Raw genomic sequence first — 18,340 nt, 5'->3', positions numbered from 1 at the left:
AAAACCTTACTTTCTGTTTAATTCGTTTTGCCAAACAAACACAGTGAAAACTTTAGTCTGACTAATTGTACAGAAAATAGAATTTGTAACCAGTAGCAAACATAACAGGATAAACCTAAGTCCCTGGCAAGCTGGATCTCCCTGATCTGGCAAGCAGGTCACCCTGATCCCCTCATAGACCACCTCCTGGGAGGGAAGCCTTAGGAGTCAGAGAGGCACAAATTTGCCAGTCCCCACCCAAATCACAGGCTGCACCTGGGAAAGAAAAGCATGAAAAGGAGGAGAACTGATGTAACTTGGATCTCTTATCACTACACACAGAAGAGTTGTCTCTGATTGCTGGCCAACCTCAAAGTATTGTCTTCTCAAGCCCACAGTCCCTGGGCAATCCACCTGCATCCCTAGGGGTTAAGTTTCAAGTTCAATGGTTCTGAAGCCTCTGCTTAACCAGAATCCACAATGTAAACTGGGGGAAGACCAAGTCATAATTGTTGGTGTCACCAGTACAGACTCTGAGGCCCCAGACCCCTGCTTCAGGAGGAAACAAGTAAAGGTGCCAGATCACCAGCAAGAGTCCAGCTGCCCTAAGTCCCATTATTGTCAACCAGTACCCCAGAGTATGGGGGAGTTCAACAGCAGCCTTAAGTCCCCCTGGGCTGGCAAAGGCCCAGGAGTCCCATAGGCCACACGGGGACCCATTCACATTCCATGCTTCTTGCGGATGACAGCCATGGCCAGCAGCCGATCCTTCTCACGGAGCTCTTCACGCAGCTTGGCCTCGGTGAGACGCAGATGGCGAATACTGCCCTTCATCTCCTTCATCTTCACCTCCATCAGCGCCAGGATGTCCCGTTGCTCATTCAGCTTGCGCAGGAGCTCCTCTTCCGTGGTGCCTGAAGACAACGAGTACGAGTGGTCGGAGCCGGTATCAGGGAAGCCCTCTTCCCCCACTACCACCAACTGGGGACCCATAGGGCATTCAGCGGCCTCCAGCCCTGCGGTAGCAGCCTCCAGCTCTGACGCGGCTGCTGCGGCTGCGGCGCCCTCTGCAGCTGCGAACTCCACTTGTACCGTCAGGTCGATGGGCTTCACATCTTCTCCGGTGGGAACGGTAGGTGCCGGGGGTACGGATCCCGGAGCTTGGCTACTGTCCACAGCGGCCTGAAGAGTGAGGAGCACGGCCGCCGAGGCAGACACCAGGTTCGGCTGCAGCTGGGCAGTCTGGGCAGTGGAGGCCGACGGCGACGGCTGCTGCTGCTGCTGTTGTTGCTGCTGCTGCTGCTGCTGCTGCCTACGGCGGGCAGCCGCGGCCCCCGCGGGTCTGCGCGCTACTTTGCGCTCATTGACGCCGCGCAGCGGGAAGATGGTGGGGACACGCACCGTGTAGGTCTTGCGGCCGCCCTGGAAGTGGACGCTGCAGAGACGATGGCCCGTGGTGGGCTGGAAAGTGGAGAAGCACCCACTGACGCCAGCGCGGGACACGTTCTTGAGCCACAGTCGCCGCAGCTCAGCGTCCTTGGGGAACGTGTAGAAATGCAGAGCCTTGTCCCGATGCGAGTTGTTGTAACAGCCCGGCACGCAGCACGTAAAGCCAGGCATGGCTGCGCTGCGCGGCCTGACCTGGCCCACCGGCCTCCTGCGCCCTTCGACGGCCTGGCGGGTCCGCCGCCGCCCGCCCCTCGACGGGCGGCGCTGCGCGAGGCCTCGGGTGGCTTCCCACTACTGCCGCCCGGCGCAGCCGGCCTGGCCCGGCGTCCTGCGCCCAGAATATGATTCCCGCCGGCCCGTGCAGCAAAGCGCCGCCCGCCCGGCCGCCTGCGCTCCGGAGTCGGCCCCGGAGACGCCGCGAAGGACCGCCTGGGAAGGAGGACTACGCCCCCCACAATGCACCGCGCCAGAAGATGCTCACTTCCGGAGCAGGGGCGCGCTTATTCCGGCCGCATTCCAAGGCATCGTAATGACCCCCGCAGAGCAGATTCTGTCCCTCACTCGGCTTGACCGCTGCAGACGAAAGAGGCGTATATCGCTGGAACGCTGTTGCCTGGACTGCCCTTTACAAAGACCCAGAGTCCTGATTTGAGGCCTCTTCATCAATGCGCAAGCGCTATAGGCATCTACTCATGGAAACTACAAGTCCCGTGGTGCTTCGCACTGAGCTCGGCGGCCGCGGCCTGAGCGCCGCCTAATGGAGAGGTCTGGGTGTCGCTGACCAGGACTCGGGCGACGCTGCGCTGCCAGCCCCCGGCGGTCCTCCAATCTCGCCCGGCCCTGGGCCGGGGGTCTTCCTGAAGTCGGGACTCGGGTTTCGGCGCTCCCAAAGACCCTCAGGAGCCCCTTTTCCTGCGTTGTGACTGTCCCCACTCAGCCGTTGCCTGCATTGATTGACTTACTGATATAAAGTAACCAAATAGGCGCCTACTGTGTGCTGGGCATCGTGCAAGGAGTTGGGGACCCTGCGGGGGTCCATACCTACCAGGCCCCTTCTTTCTGGACCCTGACTACCTAGAAGGGTGGGGGCCTGTCTTTCAGATAATAGATGTGAATGCACCCGAAAAGATGTCTAATCACAGAAATAAGCACTCCAAAGGAATTGAGCAGAACAGAGAAGATGGGGGCGGAGACCAAGTTTATATTGGGTCAGATTGGTCTTGGAAGAAAGGACGATAAAAACCTTGGGAAGGAGGAGAGAGGTTAATCTGTTCTGGGCCGGGGAACCAGCCTGCAAAAAAAAAAAAAAAAAAAAAAAAACACCCTAAGGCAGGAAAGAGCTCAGCTCCGGCCTTAAAGCCTGGAAGAGGGCGGCCAGGGTAGCAGAAACACAGAAACATGTCAAACTGGGCCAAATTAAAGCTTTTAGGATTTTATTTTGCAAGTGACTGGGAGCTATTGAAGGCGTTTAAGCGGCAGTGTAGACAGGATTTGTATTGTAACAAGACACCATCCCCTCCCTCGACTTTTATGGGGAAAATGTTTAAAGGGCCAGAGTGGCTGTGGAAAACCAGAGAGGGAAATTACCTGTAAACTAGCCATTCCTAGGAAATCCTAGTGACATAGTGGTTAAAAGCTACCGCTGCTAATTGAAAGATTGGCAGTTTGAATCCACCAAGTGTTCCTTGGAAACTCTATGGAGCAGTTCTACTCTGTCCTATAGGGTCGCTATGAGTTCGACTCTACAGGAACTGGTTTTTGGTTTAGCCCTTTATTGCAGCTCCCCCTTTCTTCCCCTTCTTGCCCTTCGTTCAGCCTTTCTCCCCATTTCGCCCTTCCGGTTATTTTCTCTCCTGATAACTGGCCACAGTTACAAAAATTGCAAGACCAACAACTTATTAATTGCAAATGCCTTTTTGCAACAACATAAATGGTGACTTTGAAGGTGGACTTCATTGGATGTAAAACACAGGAATCAAATTGACTATCTCTGTGTAAAGCAATGATGGAAAAATTCAATATCATCAGTCAAGAACAAGGCCAGGGGCCTACTGCAAAACAGACCTTCAATTGCTCATATGCAAGTTCAAGTTGAAGCTAAAGAAAATTAAAACAAGTCCACGAGAATCAAAATATGACCATGAGTATATCCCACCTGAATTTGGAAACCATCTTAATAACTGATTTGACCGATTGAACACTAATGACAGAAGACTAGATGAGTTGTGGGATTACATCAAGGACATCATACATGAAGAAAGCAAAAGATCATTAAAAAGGTAGGAAAGAAAGAAAAGACCAAAATTGATGTCAGAAGAGGCTTTGAAACTTCCTCTTGAACTTAGAGTAGCTAAAGTGAAAAGAAGAAATAATGAAGTAAAAGAGGTGAACAGGAGATTCCAAAGGGTGGCTTGAGAAGGCGAAGTAAAGTATTATAATGAAATGTGCAGAGACCTGGAGTTAGAAAACCAAGAGGGAAGAACACATTCGACACTTTTCAACTGAAAGAACCAAAGAAAAAATTTAAACCTAAAGTTGCAATTTTGAAGGATTCTATGGGCAAATATTGAACAATGCAGGAAGGATCAAAAGAAGATGGAAGGAATACAGAGTCACTGTACCAAAAAGAATTGGTCGACATTCAACCATTTCAGGAGGTAACATACGATCAAGAACTGATGGTATTGAAGGAAGAAGTCCAAGCTGCACTGAAGGCATTGGCAAAAAACAAGGCTCCAGGAACTGAAAGAATACCAATTGGGATGTTTCAACAAATGGATGCAGCACTGGAGGTGCTCACTTATCTATGCCAAGAAAAATTTGGAAGATAGCTACCTGGCCAACCAACTGGAAGAGAGACATATTTGTGCCCATTCCAAAGAAAAGTGGTCGAACAGAATACAGAAATTATTAAACAATATTGTTAATATCATATACAAGTAAAATTATGCTGAAGATCATTCAAATGCAGCTGCAGCCGTACACGGACAGGGAACTGCCAGAAATTCAAACCAGATTCAGAAGAAGACATGGAACAAGGGATATCATTGGGGATGTCAGATGGATCTTGGCTGAAAGCAGAAAATATCAGAAAGATGTTGTCTTAGTTATCTAGCAATGCTGTAACAGAAATACTGTACGTGGATGACTTTAACAAACAAGTTTATTCTCTCACAGTTTAGGAAGCTAGAAATCCAAATTCAGGCACCAGCTTCAAGGGAATGTTTTCTCTCTCTGTTGTCTCTGGGGGAAGGTCCTTGTTATCAGTCTTCCCCTGGTCTAGGAGTTTCTCAGCACAGGGGACCCCTGTTCCAAAGGATGAGTGCTTGGTGGTAATGATGTGTCCCCCCGTCTTGTTTCTGTCTTTATATCTCAAAAGAGATTGATTCTAGATAAAACCTAATCTTGTAATCTTGTAGACTGAGTCCTGTTTTATTAACATAACTGCCTCTAATCCTGCCTCATTAACATCATAGAGGTAGAATTTAAGACATGTAGAAAAATCACATCAGATGACAAAATGGTGGACAATCACACAAGACTGGGAATCGTGACCTAGCCAAGTTGATACACATTTTTGGGAGACACAATTCAAGCTATAATAGATCTTTACCTGTGTGTTATTGACTATGCAAAGGCATTCAACTGTGTGGATCATAACAAATTATGGATATCATTGCAAAGAATGGGAATTCCAGAATACTTAATTGTGCTCATGCAGAACCTGTACATAGACCAAGAGGCATTCATTTGAACATAACAAGGGGATACCCAGTAGTTTAAAATCAGGAAAGGTGTGCATCAGGGTTGTATCCTTTCACCATAGTTATTCAATCTGTATGCTGAGCAAATAATCTGAGAAACTGGATTATATGCTGAGCAAACAATCTGAGAAGCATCAGGATTGATGGAATCACATCTTCTGTATGCAGATGACACAATCTTGCTGGCTGAATGCGAAGTGGACTTGTAGCACCTACTGATGAAGATCAAAGACCACAGCCTTCAGTATGGATTACACCCCAACATAAAACAAAAATCCTCACAACTGGACCAATAAGCAGCATCTTGATAAACGGAGAAAATACTGAAATTGTCAAGGATTTCATTTTACTTGGATACACAGTCAACACCCAAGGAAGCAGCAGTCAAAAGAAGTCAAACAATGTATTGGGCAAATCTGCTGCAAAAGACCTCTTTAAAGTATTGAAAAGCAGAGATGTTACTCTGAGGACTAAGGTGCGCCTGACCCAAGTATGATATTTTCACTTGGCTCATATACATGTAAAAGTTGGACAGTGAACAAGGAGGACTGAAGAAGAATTGATGCCTTTGAATTATGGTGTTGGTGAAGAAGAATATTGAATATACCGTGGACTACCAGAAGAAAGAACAAATCTGTCTTGGAAGAAGTACAACCAGAGTGCACCTTGGAGGGGAAAATGGCTAGACTTCATCTCACATACTTTGGACATGTTATCAGAAGGGACCAACTCCTAGAGAAGGACATCATGTTTGGTAACGTAGAGGGTCAGCAAAAAAGAGGAAGACTCTCAACAAGATGGATTGACACAGTGGCTGCAACAAGCTACTCAAACATAGCAATAATTGTGAAGATGGCACAGGACCAAGCACTGTTTTGTTCTGTGGTAAATAGGGTCACTTATGAGTAAGAACTGACTCAATGGCACCTAACAACATGTATTATTTCCAATGATTTGTTATAAAAACACAATAGAGTGGGCTGTTGAAAAGCTTGCAAAAGAAAAAAATAACACTCCAACTCTTGCCTTTTTTTTTTTTTAGTTTGTTTTCCTTTATTATAAAATGTTCCCATGCTTCAAACCTTTTAGTGAACACAGGACTAGGAAAAAATGGTTTTTCTAGTCTCGGTACCCAAACATTACTATTGAATTTCTATTTACAACTAATGTGATCCTTGGTTATTTGTATGGATTTCACTGACCTATAACAGGAGAATGTTGCATTCCTCCTGGTGTGCGCAGCTGAGGTCCACAGCTTGAACCTCTTCAAATCCAGAAATGCATAATCTGATGTGTGTAACCCATTATGAGAGAAGTGCCTTTATTTGGGTGAATCATTTATACAGTGGTATAAACATGAACTCAAACTTCGCTATATGTTTAAATTTGTATAAAACGTGTGCAAAAGATCATTATATCTGTTATACATTTTCATTGTCATACAGTTACTGATATGGTTGGACTCCTAACTTTCTGAAAACTCACTTTGCTTAAGAAATGTTGGTGAGAGGTCAAGTTTATATAATTTCCTTACGCACAGAACATTAAACTATATGCTCAAATAAAACTCTTCCTTCCAGTACATAAAATCATCTCTAATCTACACTTGATCCTACACTCAAAACATATCTGAAATGCGTGGCTTTCTTCCACCCTCTAATTTGTCACCACTGGAGAAAGGCAAGAACCTCATCACATGTCTCCCTACTTCCGATCTTGCCTCCCCTACAATCTGTACTTCACAGGACTGCCAAAGAACATCTGATTACATCATACTCCTGCTTAAGACCCTCCAGTGGCCTCCCATTGCATTTAGAATAGTGTCCAAACTCTTACCCAGAGCCTGCAAGACTCCTTGCCAGTCTTTCTCACTCCTCCTTCCCTCACTTCACCTCCGTGTTTTTTGTTTGCTTTTAAACAAGTAGTAAATATAAAGTTTAATAAATTATGTGAACACACAGAATAATACTGTGCAAAAACTTAAACTCACATCCCAAGCTGTTTTGAAAAGATATTTGTATCTTCTCCCTATTATCAAGTTCAAGGCTTTATTAATAAATAAAGACTGCATTTATGAGCTGATAGTGACTGTGGAAATGTGTCTGCAAAGGCCTAGCAAATTAAGTCAGCTAACACAGAGGCCAGAGCTAAATGACAAGGATTATAGACATACTTTACTCTGCAGTTCTCTCATTTTGAGAAACAATAATCTAATGTTTTGTGTTATTTTTAAACACAAGCACAAATATGCCCGTGTCTGGCTCCAGTACCTGCTACTTTACACCTAATATAGGAGCAGATTCTGGCAAAAGGAAAACTCTGTGGGAGACTCAGAACCCAAATTCTAATTCAGCCGACACAAAAACTTAAGGTGGCGGGGAGAGCTGTCAATTGGTGAAAAATATGGAAATGGAAGGCTCCAACATTAGCAGAACTTTTTTTTTTTAATAATTTTTATTGTGCTTTAAGTGAAAGTTTCCTTAGCAGAACTTTTGAAAGCCGAATTCATCTCAAAACTGCACATACTTGGCCATAATACCTGTGCTGGATCACAAATAGCTCTGGAGCCTGCAGCCTGGTCTCTTTTGATGGATACAGAGCGTACAGACAGTGGTCTTTGCAAATGTAAATCTGACCAGGTCACATAAAGGATAAAATTATTTTTTCTGGCTCAAGTGACGCGCCTCATCTTCGGAGAGGGCGTTGGGAATGAGAAACTTTCTATTAATAATGACCGCTATTTATTGATGGCCTGGCTTACTGCGTCAGACCCTGAGTTAAGCACTAACTCATTAAAAACTCATTGAATCATTAAAAAACACCAGCTGTCTTCGAGTGGATTCCGACTCATGGCAACCCCATGTATGTTAGAGTATTAGGTGGGTATCACCCTTATTTTACAGATGAGGAGATCAAGGCTCCAACTTGCATAATTTGCGCAAACACCCAAAGCCACAGCTCGCAAGCACCACAAAGCTCGCGGCGCGCCGCCCGGTTGTAGAGCGAGAACTACAATTCCCGTGGGGCTGTGCGGCAGCATCGCGTGAGTTGCTTAAATGTGGAGGGCGGGAACGCGGTGATCTAGTCGGCAGGGGCGCGACCGGGGTGAGCCGAGCGGCCGGGAAGAGATTGAGGGTTGACGGCTGACAGCTGACCGCTGAAGGCTGAGGCAATGGCCGACAGTAAGAGCTCTGACAGCGAGCCCACGACGCGCACGCTCCTGCGGCGCGTGCTGGACTCAGCGGTCCCGCGCACCCCGCTGCGGCCCCGGAGTGCACGGACTAGGTATGTGCGGCCGCTGCTTAGGGTTTGGGGCTGGGGGCTGGGGTCTGAGTGGGATTCCCCGCTAACCCAGTTTGGAGAAGACAACTGCTCCTTGGAGAGGAGCGGAGCCCAAGGCTCTGAGAATGGGGAGTGGCTCCACTCCCCTAGCCGGGCTCAGTTGTTTGTTCTGCCACGCCCCGTGCTCCAGACAGCCAGGCCTCGGGACCACAGAGCCTAACTGTGCTCGCGTTTTAGGGAGCCAGCCTGTGGAGGCGTCGGATAAGCGCTCAGAATCTGACCCTCTGCCCTGTTCTCTAGCCCACTTCCCCCCGAATCAGCCCAAGGGTGTGTGGAGCCAGGTATCTGCTCTGAGCTTCTGCCTCCCGGGTGGTCCCCACCTTTCCTGGCACATTTGGTCCTGCTGTCTCTGTAGTTCCCAGCTGGAAGATGGGTAAGGAACAGGAGGGCACAAACGGGGCTGAAGCCTGGAGACAGGAGCTGGAATACTACTTTGCTAGGGAGCAGGGGATTTGGTCTGGCTTGGTGGGAGTGTGGCGGGGTAAGTGAGGGCTATAGTGAGCTCAGGGTGCAGAGGGTATGGACCTGCCAGATTGGGTCAGTTCACTTTCTTAATAGGCAATGAGAGCTCCTTAGATCAGGTGGACACTTGAGACTATGTTCCCATCTCCTCCCTGGAGGGGAGGTGAGAGGGTAGAGGGGGTTAGAAGCTGGCAAAATGGACACGAAAAGAGAGTGGAGGGAGGGAGAGGGTTGTCTTATTAGGGGGAGAGCAATTGGGAGTATGTAGCAAGGTGTATAAGTTTTCATGTGAGAGACTGACTTGATTTGTAAACTTTCACTTAAAAGCACAATAAAAATTAAAAAAAAAAACCATCAGTATGAGAACAAAAGGTCAAGAATCACTCAGAAGCAAAGATAAGAAGGCAGGAAACTAGAGTACTGGAGATGGAACAAACAGAACACAATTAAAGAGAATGTTGACAGGTTGTAATAAATGTAACTAATGTCACTGAACAATCTGAGTGGAAATTGTCAAATGGGAACCTAACTTGGTGTGTAAACTTTCACCGAAGACTCAATAAAATATTATTAAAAAAAAAAAAAAAGGCAATGAGAAGCCATCATTGTAGGTTTTCGATCTAGAAGTGGTGAGGTGGGAGCTGTGCCCTGGGAACGTTTATGTGGCTCTGGAACCTGGGAGGGATTAAACTGGAGAGACTAGGGTGAGGTAACCCACGTGGAGGTTGCAGTCAGATCCTGAAAGGTACTCACAAAGTTTAAAAACACTTAAATATCCTTCTTGGATTGTTATTTTAACTTCTGGAATGGATACTCTCCCAATTGTGCCTCTTATCTATGTGGCTAATGCCTACTTATCCTTTATGGTTCTGCCGAAGTCACTTCTTGAAGCCTTCCTTAGCCTCTCTCTGGCTGTTGTTGTTAGGTGCCATCAAGTCGGTTCCGACTCATAGCGACCCTATGCACAACAGAACAAAACATTGCCCGGTCCTGCGCCATCCTTACAAACCTCGTTATGCTTGAGCTCATTGTTGCAGCCACTGTGTCAATCCACCTTGTTGAGGGTCTTCCTCTTTTCCGCTGACCCTGTACTCTGCCAAGCATGATGTCCTTCTCCAGGGACTGATCCCTCCTGACAACATGTCCAAAGTATGTAAGACGCAGCCTCGCCATCCTTGCCTCTAGGGAGTATTCTGGCTGTGCTTCCTCCAAGACAGATTTGTTCGTTCTTTTGGCACTCCATGGTATATTCGATATTCTTCGCCAACACCACAATTCAAAGGCGTCAACTCTTCTTCGGCCTTCCTTATTCATTGTCCAGCTTTCACATGCATATGATGCGATTGAAAATACCATGGATTGGGTCAGGCGCACCTTAGTCTTCAGGGTGACATCTTTGCTCTTCAACACTTTGAAGAGGTCCTTTGCAGCAGATTTCCCCAATGCAATGTGTCTTTTGATTTCTTGATTGCTGCTTCCATGGCTGTTGATTGTGGATCCAAGTAAAATGAAATCCTTGACAACTTCAATCTTTTCTCCGTTTATCATGATGTTGCTCTTTGGTCCAGTTGTGAGGATTTTTGTTTTCTTTATGTTGAGGTGTAATCCATACTGAAGGCTGTGGTCTTTGATCTTCATTAGTAAGTGCTTCAAGTCCTCTTCACTTCAAGCAAGCAAGGTTGTGTCATCTGCATAATGCAGACTGTTAATGAGTCTTCCTCCAATCCTGATGCCCCATTCTTTTTCATATAGTCCAGCTTCTCGGATTATTTGTTCAGCATACAGATTAAATAGGTATGTTGAAAGAATACAACCCTTACGCACACCTTACCTGACTTTAAACCAATCAGTATCCCCTTGTTCTGTCCGAACAACTGCCTCTTGATCTATGTAAAAGTTCCTCACAAGCACAATTAAGTGTTCTGGAATTCCCATTCTTCGCAGCGTTATCCATAGTTTGGTATGATCCACACAGTCGAATGCCTTTGCGTAGTCAATAAAACACAGGTAAACATCCTTCTGATATTCTCTGCTTTCAGCCAGGATCCATCTGACATCAGCAATGATATCCCTGGTTCCAAGTCCTCTTCTGAATCCAGCCTGAATTTCTGGCAGTTCCCTGTCGATATACTGCTGCAGCCGTTTTTGAATGATCTTCAGCAAAATTTTGCTTGCATGTAATATTAAATGATATTGTTCTATAATTTCCACATTTGGTTGGATCAGCTTTCTTGGGAATAGGCATAAATATGGATCTCTTCCAGTCAGTTGGCCAGGAAGCTGTCTTCCATATTTCTTGGCATAGATGAGTGAGCACCTCCAGCGCTGCATCTGTTTGTTGAAACATCTCAATTGATATTCCATCAATTCCTGGAGCCTTGTTTTTCGCCAGTGCCTTGAGAGCAGCTTGAACTTCTTCCTTCAGTACCATCGGTTCCCGATCATATGCCACCTCTTGAAATGGTTGAATATCGACTAATTCTTTTTGGTATAATGACTCTGTGTATTCCTTCCGTCTTCTTTTGATGCTTTCTGCGTCATTTAATATTTTCCCCATGGAATCCTTCACTGTTGCAAATCGAGACTTAAATTTTTTCTTCAGTTCTTTCAGCTTGAGAAACACTGAGCATGTTCCTCCCTTTAGGTTTTCCATCTCCAGCTTTTTGCACATGTCATTATAATACTTTACTTTGTCTTCTCGAGAGGCCCTTTGAAATCTTCTGTTCAGTTCTTTTACTTCATCAATTCTTCCTTTTACTTTAGCTGCTCAACACTCAAGAGCAAGTTTCAGAGTCTTCTCTGACATCCACCTTGGTCTTTTCTTTCTTTCCTGTCTTTTCAGTGACCTCTTTCTTCGTGGATGATGTCCTTGATGTCATTCCACAACTCGTCTGGTCTTAGGCCACTAGTGTTCAATGCATCACATCTATTCTTCAGATGGTCTCTAAATTCAGGTGGGATACTCAAGGTCATATTTTGGCTCTCGTGGACTTGCTCTGATTTTCTTCAGTTTCAGCTTGAACTTGCATATGAGCAATTGATGGTCTATTCCACAGTTGGCCCCTGGCCTTGTTCTGACTGATGATATTGAGCTTTTCCATCGTCTCTTTCCACAGATGTAGTCAATTTGATTTCTGTGTGTTCCATCTGGCGAGGTCCATGAGTATAGTCGCCATTTATGTTGGTGAAAGAAGGTATTTGCAATGAAGAAGTCGTTGGTCTTGCAAAATTTTATCATTCGATCTCCAGCATTGTTTCTATCACCAAGGCCATATTTTCCAACTACTGGTCCTTCTTTGTTTCCAACTTTTGCATTCCAATTGCCAGTAATTATCAATGCATCTTGATTGCATGTTCAATCAATTTCAGACTGTAACAGTTGATAAAAATCTTCTATTTCTTCATCTTTGGCCCTAGTGGTTGGTGCATAAATTTGGATAATAGCCGTATTAACTGGTCTTCCTTGTAGGCGTATGGATATTATTCTATCACTGACAGCATTGTACTTCAGGATAGATCTTGAAACATTCTTTTTGACGATGAATGCAACACCATTCCTCTTTGAGTCATTATCCCAGCATAGTAGACTATATGATTGTCTGATTCAAAATGGCCAATACCAGTCCATTTCAGGTCACTAATGCCTAGGATATCGATGTTTATGCATTCCATTTCATTTTTGACGATTTCCAATTTTCCTAGAGTCATACTTCGTACATTCCAGGTTCTGATTATTAATGGATGTTTGCAGCTGTTTCTTCTCATTTTGAGTCGTGTCACATCAGCAAATGAAGGTCCTGGAAGCTTTACTCCACCCGTGTCATTAAGGTCGACTCTACTCTGAGGAGGCAGCTCTTCCCCAGTCATCTTTTGAGTGCCTTCCAACCTGGGGGGCTCATCTTCCAGCGCTATATCAGACAATGTTCCACTGCTATTCATAAGGTTTTCACTGGCTAATGCTTTTCAGAAGTAGACTGCCAGGTCCTTCTTCCTAGTCTGTCTTAGTCTGGAAGCTCAGCTGAAACCTGTCCTCCATGGGTGACCCTGCTGGGATCTGAATACCTGTGGCATAGCTTCCAGCATCACAGCAACACGGAAGCCCCCACAGTACGACAAACTGACAGACACATGGGGGCTCTCTGGCTATGTCAGTCATGTTCCCTGTCTTTTCTCATACCCCTAGGCTCTTCTTCATCCACACCCTTGTTGACATAGGGCTAGGAACAGGGGGTATGGGAGAGGCAAGTGATTTCTGGGTCCCTGGCCCTGAGGGTGGAGTCCCTGAGTGAGCAAACGATTAAGTGCTGGCTACTAACGAAAAGATTGGTGGTTCGAACCCACTCATTGGCACCTCGGAAGAAATGCCTGGTAATTTGTTTCCAAAAGGTCACAGCCTTGAAAACCCTATGGAGCACAGTTCTACTCTGCAACACATGATGTTACCATGAGTTAGAATCTACTCAATGGCAACTGGTTTTGGTTTTCGCCCTGAGGGAAAAGGGCTTCAGGTCAAGACTCCTGATGAAGGCATGTCTGTGCATCCTCTAGCTCCCTATCCCTACACAGCTCTCAGAGCCACTGGTCCTTACGCAGTGCCCAGAGAGCCTTACTTGAAACGCCTTCCTCCAGGAGTCTGAGCAGCCAAAGAAAAGTGACCGCCAGGCGGCAGTCCCATGGAGCCAGGGTAAGTACACAGTTCACTGACCACTATAAGGCCCTAGCTGCCTTCAGGGTGTCCTAAGGTCTAGCTCTGTCCTGGAGACCACCTTGAGGGGATGCAGAGTGTATCAATCTGCAAAGGGGAACTCAAGATAAAAGAACAAACTGGTCGCTTGGTGCTTTATCCATAGGCTATTGGCAGATGGGCCCATGTTCAAGCCAGTGGGCACCTGGAGGAACAGACACCCCGGACCCTGCTAAAGAACATCCTACTGACTGGTGAGTGTGTGCTGGTTTTCTGGCCAGAGTTAGGACCAGTCCTGTGCTATCCACCATTCCAGGCAACCTGACCTGCTAACCCCACCCTCCTTGCTGTTTCTTCAGCCCCGGAATCTTCCATTGTGATGCCAGAGTCAGTGGTGATGCCAGTGGTCCAGCCCTCCAGACGATCCACAAGTGGTCCACAAGTGGTCCAGCCCTCCAGACGGGAAAGCAGTCGGGGCAGGTACACAGTGAACTCCTCTGTTTGGCTGGGCTGTTGGGCAACTAAGGTCAAGGGGTCTCCTGGGGGTCCCAAAAGCCAGAATTGGGCTTTCTGGCCCGTTTGAGATGAGCTCCATTCTTGTAGCCTGGAGCTGCAACTTCCTGAACTTGAGCCCTCCAGAACCCTAGCTCCAGGACTGCTGGCTTCTGGCAGGAAGAAGCAGAAGCTGAGACTGTCGGTGTTTCAGCAAGGAGTGGACCAAGGGCTGCCTCTCTCCCGAGGTGAGGCCCTGAACACCATCTATTGTTACCCTTTCCCTCTTGCCCTCTGGAGAGGCTAAGGGGGCCTGAAGAAGGATTCTCAGGGGCCTGGGTAACTTACCATGGTTTCTTCTTTTTCATCCTCTTGCCGGGCACTGACAGAGCCTCATGGAAATGCTGATGCCTCCTCCCTCACCAGGTGCTGTTGGTTTGTTCTAGAGAGGCTTGGGGAGGGAGATGCTGATTACACTGAATCCGGCCATACTCCTCCTTGCCTGTTTTAGCCTCCTCTATGGTGGCTGGTCCAAGAGATGAGAGCCTCAGGGCAGATGGGGAATCCTCTATGGAAACTGGGCCTCAGGTACCTGACTTGCCTTTGTGCCTCCTTCCCTCCCAGCACCTCCCTCAACCTGAACTTTGCCACGCCTCTCCAGTCACAGTCCGTGGGGAGGCCAGGTTTGGCCCGTAGACCCCCCACTCGCCGAGCTGTAGATATGGGTGCCTTCTTACAGGATCTGCGAGATACTTCCATGGCCTTGGTTTCTCCAGGTGAGGTTGAGGTTTCTCCCTGCCAGACCTGTGGGGAAAGCCTTCCCCACAAGACAGATAGAAGGTACTGCTGAGTCCAGGGTCTGCTTTCCTCTTGTGGGTCAAGGACAGTGAGTGCGCCTGGGTGGTAGGTCTGTAAGGAGTTTCTGCTTTCTTCCCACAGGTGCCCCTTGCCTTGTTGGGGCCCAGTCTTAGTCCCTTAGTGTGTCCCAGGACCCTCATATCCTTGGGCAGCTACTGGGCTGAGGGCAGGAAAGGGGTTTGGAGTGGTGGCTAGAGCTTGTTGGGAGGTTGAAAGGGGCCAGGTTTCAGGATCAGCTGGCCAGTGAGAGCTGATCTGGGAGGCTGATTCTGAAGACAAGTCAGTGTTCACCAGGGTAAGAGGATGGTTCCGGGCAGAAGGGGCAAAGCGAGAAGTAGAAAGTGGAGAAGGCGTGGGTAAGCAGTTTGTGTGGGGCATGTTGTAGAGGCCTGGGAGTGCCAGGCTAAGGAGCAGGGACTGGCTTTGATAAACAAGGAGGCAGGGGAAGATAGATGAGGCTCAGAATGGGCCAGGCCCATGTGCTAGGTAGCCTTCTCCCTCTGACGGCTGCTTGGGACAGACTCATGGGGCCACTGCCCAGGCCCTAGTGACTTTGGGTAGCAGCAGGGAGGCCTGGAATACAATGAGTACCAGCTGGTCCTTGATCCCCAGGTGACAGCCACAGAACCCCTATTGCTACCCTGCAAAAGGACGCTGTGTTGGAGGACACCCAGCCCTTCTCCCCACCCTTGGTTGGCCGCTCCCCCAGTACGCACTGCTCCCTGCCTGGTCCCTCTCACACTGGGGCTGTGCATGCTGAGAGGGCTGTTGGTCGCAGGACATGGAGTGGGCCTGGGCTACAGAACAACAGTGAGTATGTGGGTCAGGTAGTCTAGAACTAAGCTTAACCTAGGCAAGAGTTGGCATTGGTGGTTTTCCCTCCTCAGGCCCTGTGTGTGCCCCCAGAGCCTCCTGAGTGTGGGTTCCTCTTCCATCCAAGGACAGAATCAATGTTGGGTCAGGAGACTCCACACCAGTGCTCTGGGGCTGCCACTGGCCTTCTCTCTCCCAAGTGGGCTGGGCTGGGTTTTGCTACTCCATCTTTACCCTTTTCAGAGCTACATCCTTGGCCTGCTGCTTCTCCAGCCTGTATTCTCTCTCCTTCATTCAGGTCCTGAGAAACCAACCCAGCTTCTGGCAGGAAGGGCAGTGGAGGTCAACGCCCTTGCTGTGGGCTTCCCAAACACCAGCAGTGGTATTTCTGGAGAAGATGGAGTAGAGCCCTTAGGGGATGCAGCTGATGAGCAAGCAGAGGAAAGGATGGAAGAAGGAGGTCTAAGTGTGAGTGAAGCAAAGGAGGCAACAGGAACACAAGGATCTGCTGGGGTAGAAGAGTCTGAGGGGCACACAGAGGTGACAGAAGCAGATGGATCTGCTGGGGCTGTTGAGGCTGAGGAACCAGGAGGATCTTCGGGGGACAAGGATACTTCCAACAGAACAGGTAAGGGGCCCAGTGCTGGGATCAAGAGGGTGAGTGGTAACAACTGTGTTCAGGCCCTGGCCTTGGAGGAGAGGCTTACCTGGGTTGCATTTCTGGCCACTGGTGGGTTGGTGTTAGGAGGCGAGAGAGACTCTGAGGGCCCCCTTGCCTGGTTGGCTGGAGCTAAGAGATACCCTTGAGGAACAGGACAAGGAGGCTGTGGACCTGTAGGACTGGGTGAGATGGTCAGGGCTGAGCTCCCTGTGATCTTCTCTTTCTCTGCAGCAAGTCCACAGTTGGCCTCCAGTGGCCCCAAGTCTCTCCAGGCCAGGCGACTTCATCAGTTTCTTGAGCCAGTCCCACCACCCAGCACTGCAGAGTAAGATCCTAGGTCCCAATTCCTCTTGGGAAGAGGGTAGGCTCTGAGGATGGCATAGGGCATCCATGTAACACAGGGTCATCCCATGGGTATGCAGATGATTACCCAGCAGAGCAGGGGCTCAGAGGGGCTCTCCCAGAGGACATCCATCATCCTGGTGCCCACCAGGGACTTAGAGGAGCTGGGGAAGTAGGGAAGGTTTCTTGGAGGAGGATTAGCAGAATCGGGACAGGCAGCAAGGGGGAGGGAATGCTGAGGCCCAGAAGTCATGGGCCCAAGCAAGTACTGGTTTGTGTGATGAGGCTAGGCTAGGATGTTAGGTCCAGGCTGTGAAGGAGCAGGGTCCCAGGGAAGGACCATGCCTCTGTGAGCTCCCAGCTCCACCATCCCCAGCTGAAGGTTGGAGCTGCTGGTCTAGGCCAGCCAAGGTACACACGGGCCCCAGTCTCAACAGCAGCAAGATTTGTCCTTGAATCCCAAAACCCACTGCCATTGAATCAATTCCAATTCAGAGCAACCCTATAGAACAGAGTAGAACTACACCATAAGGTTTCCAAGACTGTAATCTTTACAGAAGGAGACTGCCACATCTTTCTGCCACAGAGTGGGTAGTGGGTTTGAACCGCCAACCTTTTAGTTAGCAGCCAAGCACTTAACCACTGTGCCACCAGGGCTCCTTTGTCCTTGAATAAGGGTCTCTTTGGGCCGCAGTTGAGCCACCTCTGACCACTCCTGCCCCCAGCTTGGGTACAGAGCCTCTGCAGCCTCTGTTGGCCAGGCTTCCCCCCAGGCCCCGAACCGCTGGCCGCAGGCTCTGTCAAGATCCCTATAAGGCCGGACTGAATCACTACGTGAAACTCTTTAGCTTCTATGCTAAAATGCCCATGGAGAAGGCAGCTCTTGAGATGGTGGAGAAGTGGTGAGTCCTGGATGCTTAGGGTGGAGGAGAGCCCTTCAGATCCCTAACAGCCCATTCAGTTTGCTCCACCCCAACCTTCTTGGCAGCCTGGACAAGTATTTCCAGCATCTCTGCAATGACCTGGAGGTATTTGCTGCTCACGCAGGCCGCAAGACTGTGAAGCCAGAAGACCTGGAGCTGCTGATGCGGCGGTGAGCGGGTAGAGGGTATTGTTGGGTTGGTGGGGCTGGCCCCTCTGCACATGGTACTGGCGCTGATTCTGTCTATCCCTCCCCCATTTGCTGCAGACAGGGCCTGGTCACTGACCAAGTCTCGCTGCACGTGCTTGTGGAGCGGTACCTGCCCCTGGAGTACCGGCAGCTGCTCATCCCCTGTGCATTCAGTGGCAACTCTGTGTTCCCTCCCCAGTAGTGGCCAGGCAGTAACACATGTCCTGTTTCCACCTGGGCTCTCTTGGCCCCACATACTCCTCCAGGTCTCCTCCTCCCCCTCCCCCTCCCCAGCCTCAATAAAGTATCACAAATAGAATATGCTGTGTTTTGGTGCTTGTCTCCCCACCCTTGCTTTCCGGCCACTACCCAGCAGTCAGGAG

At 48.5% G+C, this 18,340-nt stretch overlaps 2 protein-coding genes across 2 annotated transcripts; one reads left to right on the top strand and one right to left on the bottom strand.

Moving 5' to 3' along the window:
- Positions 1 to 1,889, bottom strand: THAP11 (THAP domain containing 11). Its single transcript, XM_049864727.1, has one exon. The coding sequence runs from the start codon at positions 1,597 to 1,599 to the stop codon at positions 700 to 702; it is 900 nt and encodes a 299-aa protein (XP_049720684.1). The 5' UTR covers positions 1,600 to 1,889; the 3' UTR covers positions 1 to 699.
- Positions 1,890 to 8,297: 6,408 nt separating this feature from the next.
- Positions 8,298 to 18,237, top strand: CENPT (centromere protein T). The gene is made up of 13 exons (XM_049864051.1): positions 8,298 to 8,477; positions 13,545 to 13,680; positions 13,847 to 13,934; positions 14,040 to 14,160; positions 14,284 to 14,420; positions 14,562 to 14,598; positions 14,797 to 14,948; positions 15,643 to 15,840; positions 16,142 to 16,471; positions 16,736 to 16,829; positions 17,572 to 17,748; positions 17,835 to 17,939; positions 18,036 to 18,237. Exons 1-13 carry the CDS (start codon positions 8,365 to 8,367, stop codon positions 18,157 to 18,159), a joined length of 1,812 nt encoding a protein of 603 aa, XP_049720008.1. The 5' UTR covers positions 8,298 to 8,364; the 3' UTR covers positions 18,160 to 18,237.
- The last annotated feature ends 103 nt before the right edge of the window (positions 18,238 to 18,340 follow it).

This window comes from Elephas maximus, chromosome 21, assembly GCF_024166365.1.
Source record: "Elephas maximus indicus isolate mEleMax1 chromosome 21, mEleMax1 primary haplotype, whole genome shotgun sequence".
Classification (NCBI taxonomy): domain Eukaryota; kingdom Metazoa; phylum Chordata; class Mammalia; order Proboscidea; family Elephantidae; genus Elephas; species Elephas maximus.
Note: the sequence above shows the minus strand (reverse complement) of the source record. Positions and strands in the feature narration are given on the sequence as shown.

Excerpts from the sequence above, each read along its gene's own strand:
- THAP11 (XM_049864727.1), bottom strand. The coding sequence starts at position 1,599 with ATGCCTGGCTTTACGTGCTGCGTGCCGGGCTGTTACAACAACTCGCAT.
- CENPT (XM_049864051.1), top strand. The coding sequence starts at position 8,365 with ATGGCCGACAGTAAGAGCTCTGACAGCGAGCCCACGACGCGCACGCTC. Across the intron at positions 14,421-14,561 it reads AGGGCTGCCTCTCTCCCGAG|AGCCTCATGGAAATGCTGAT; the intron begins GTGAGGCCCTGA and ends GGGCACTGACAG. Across the intron at positions 16,472-16,735 it reads GGATACTTCCAACAGAACAG|CAAGTCCACAGTTGGCCTCC; the intron begins GTAAGGGGCCCA and ends CTTTCTCTGCAG.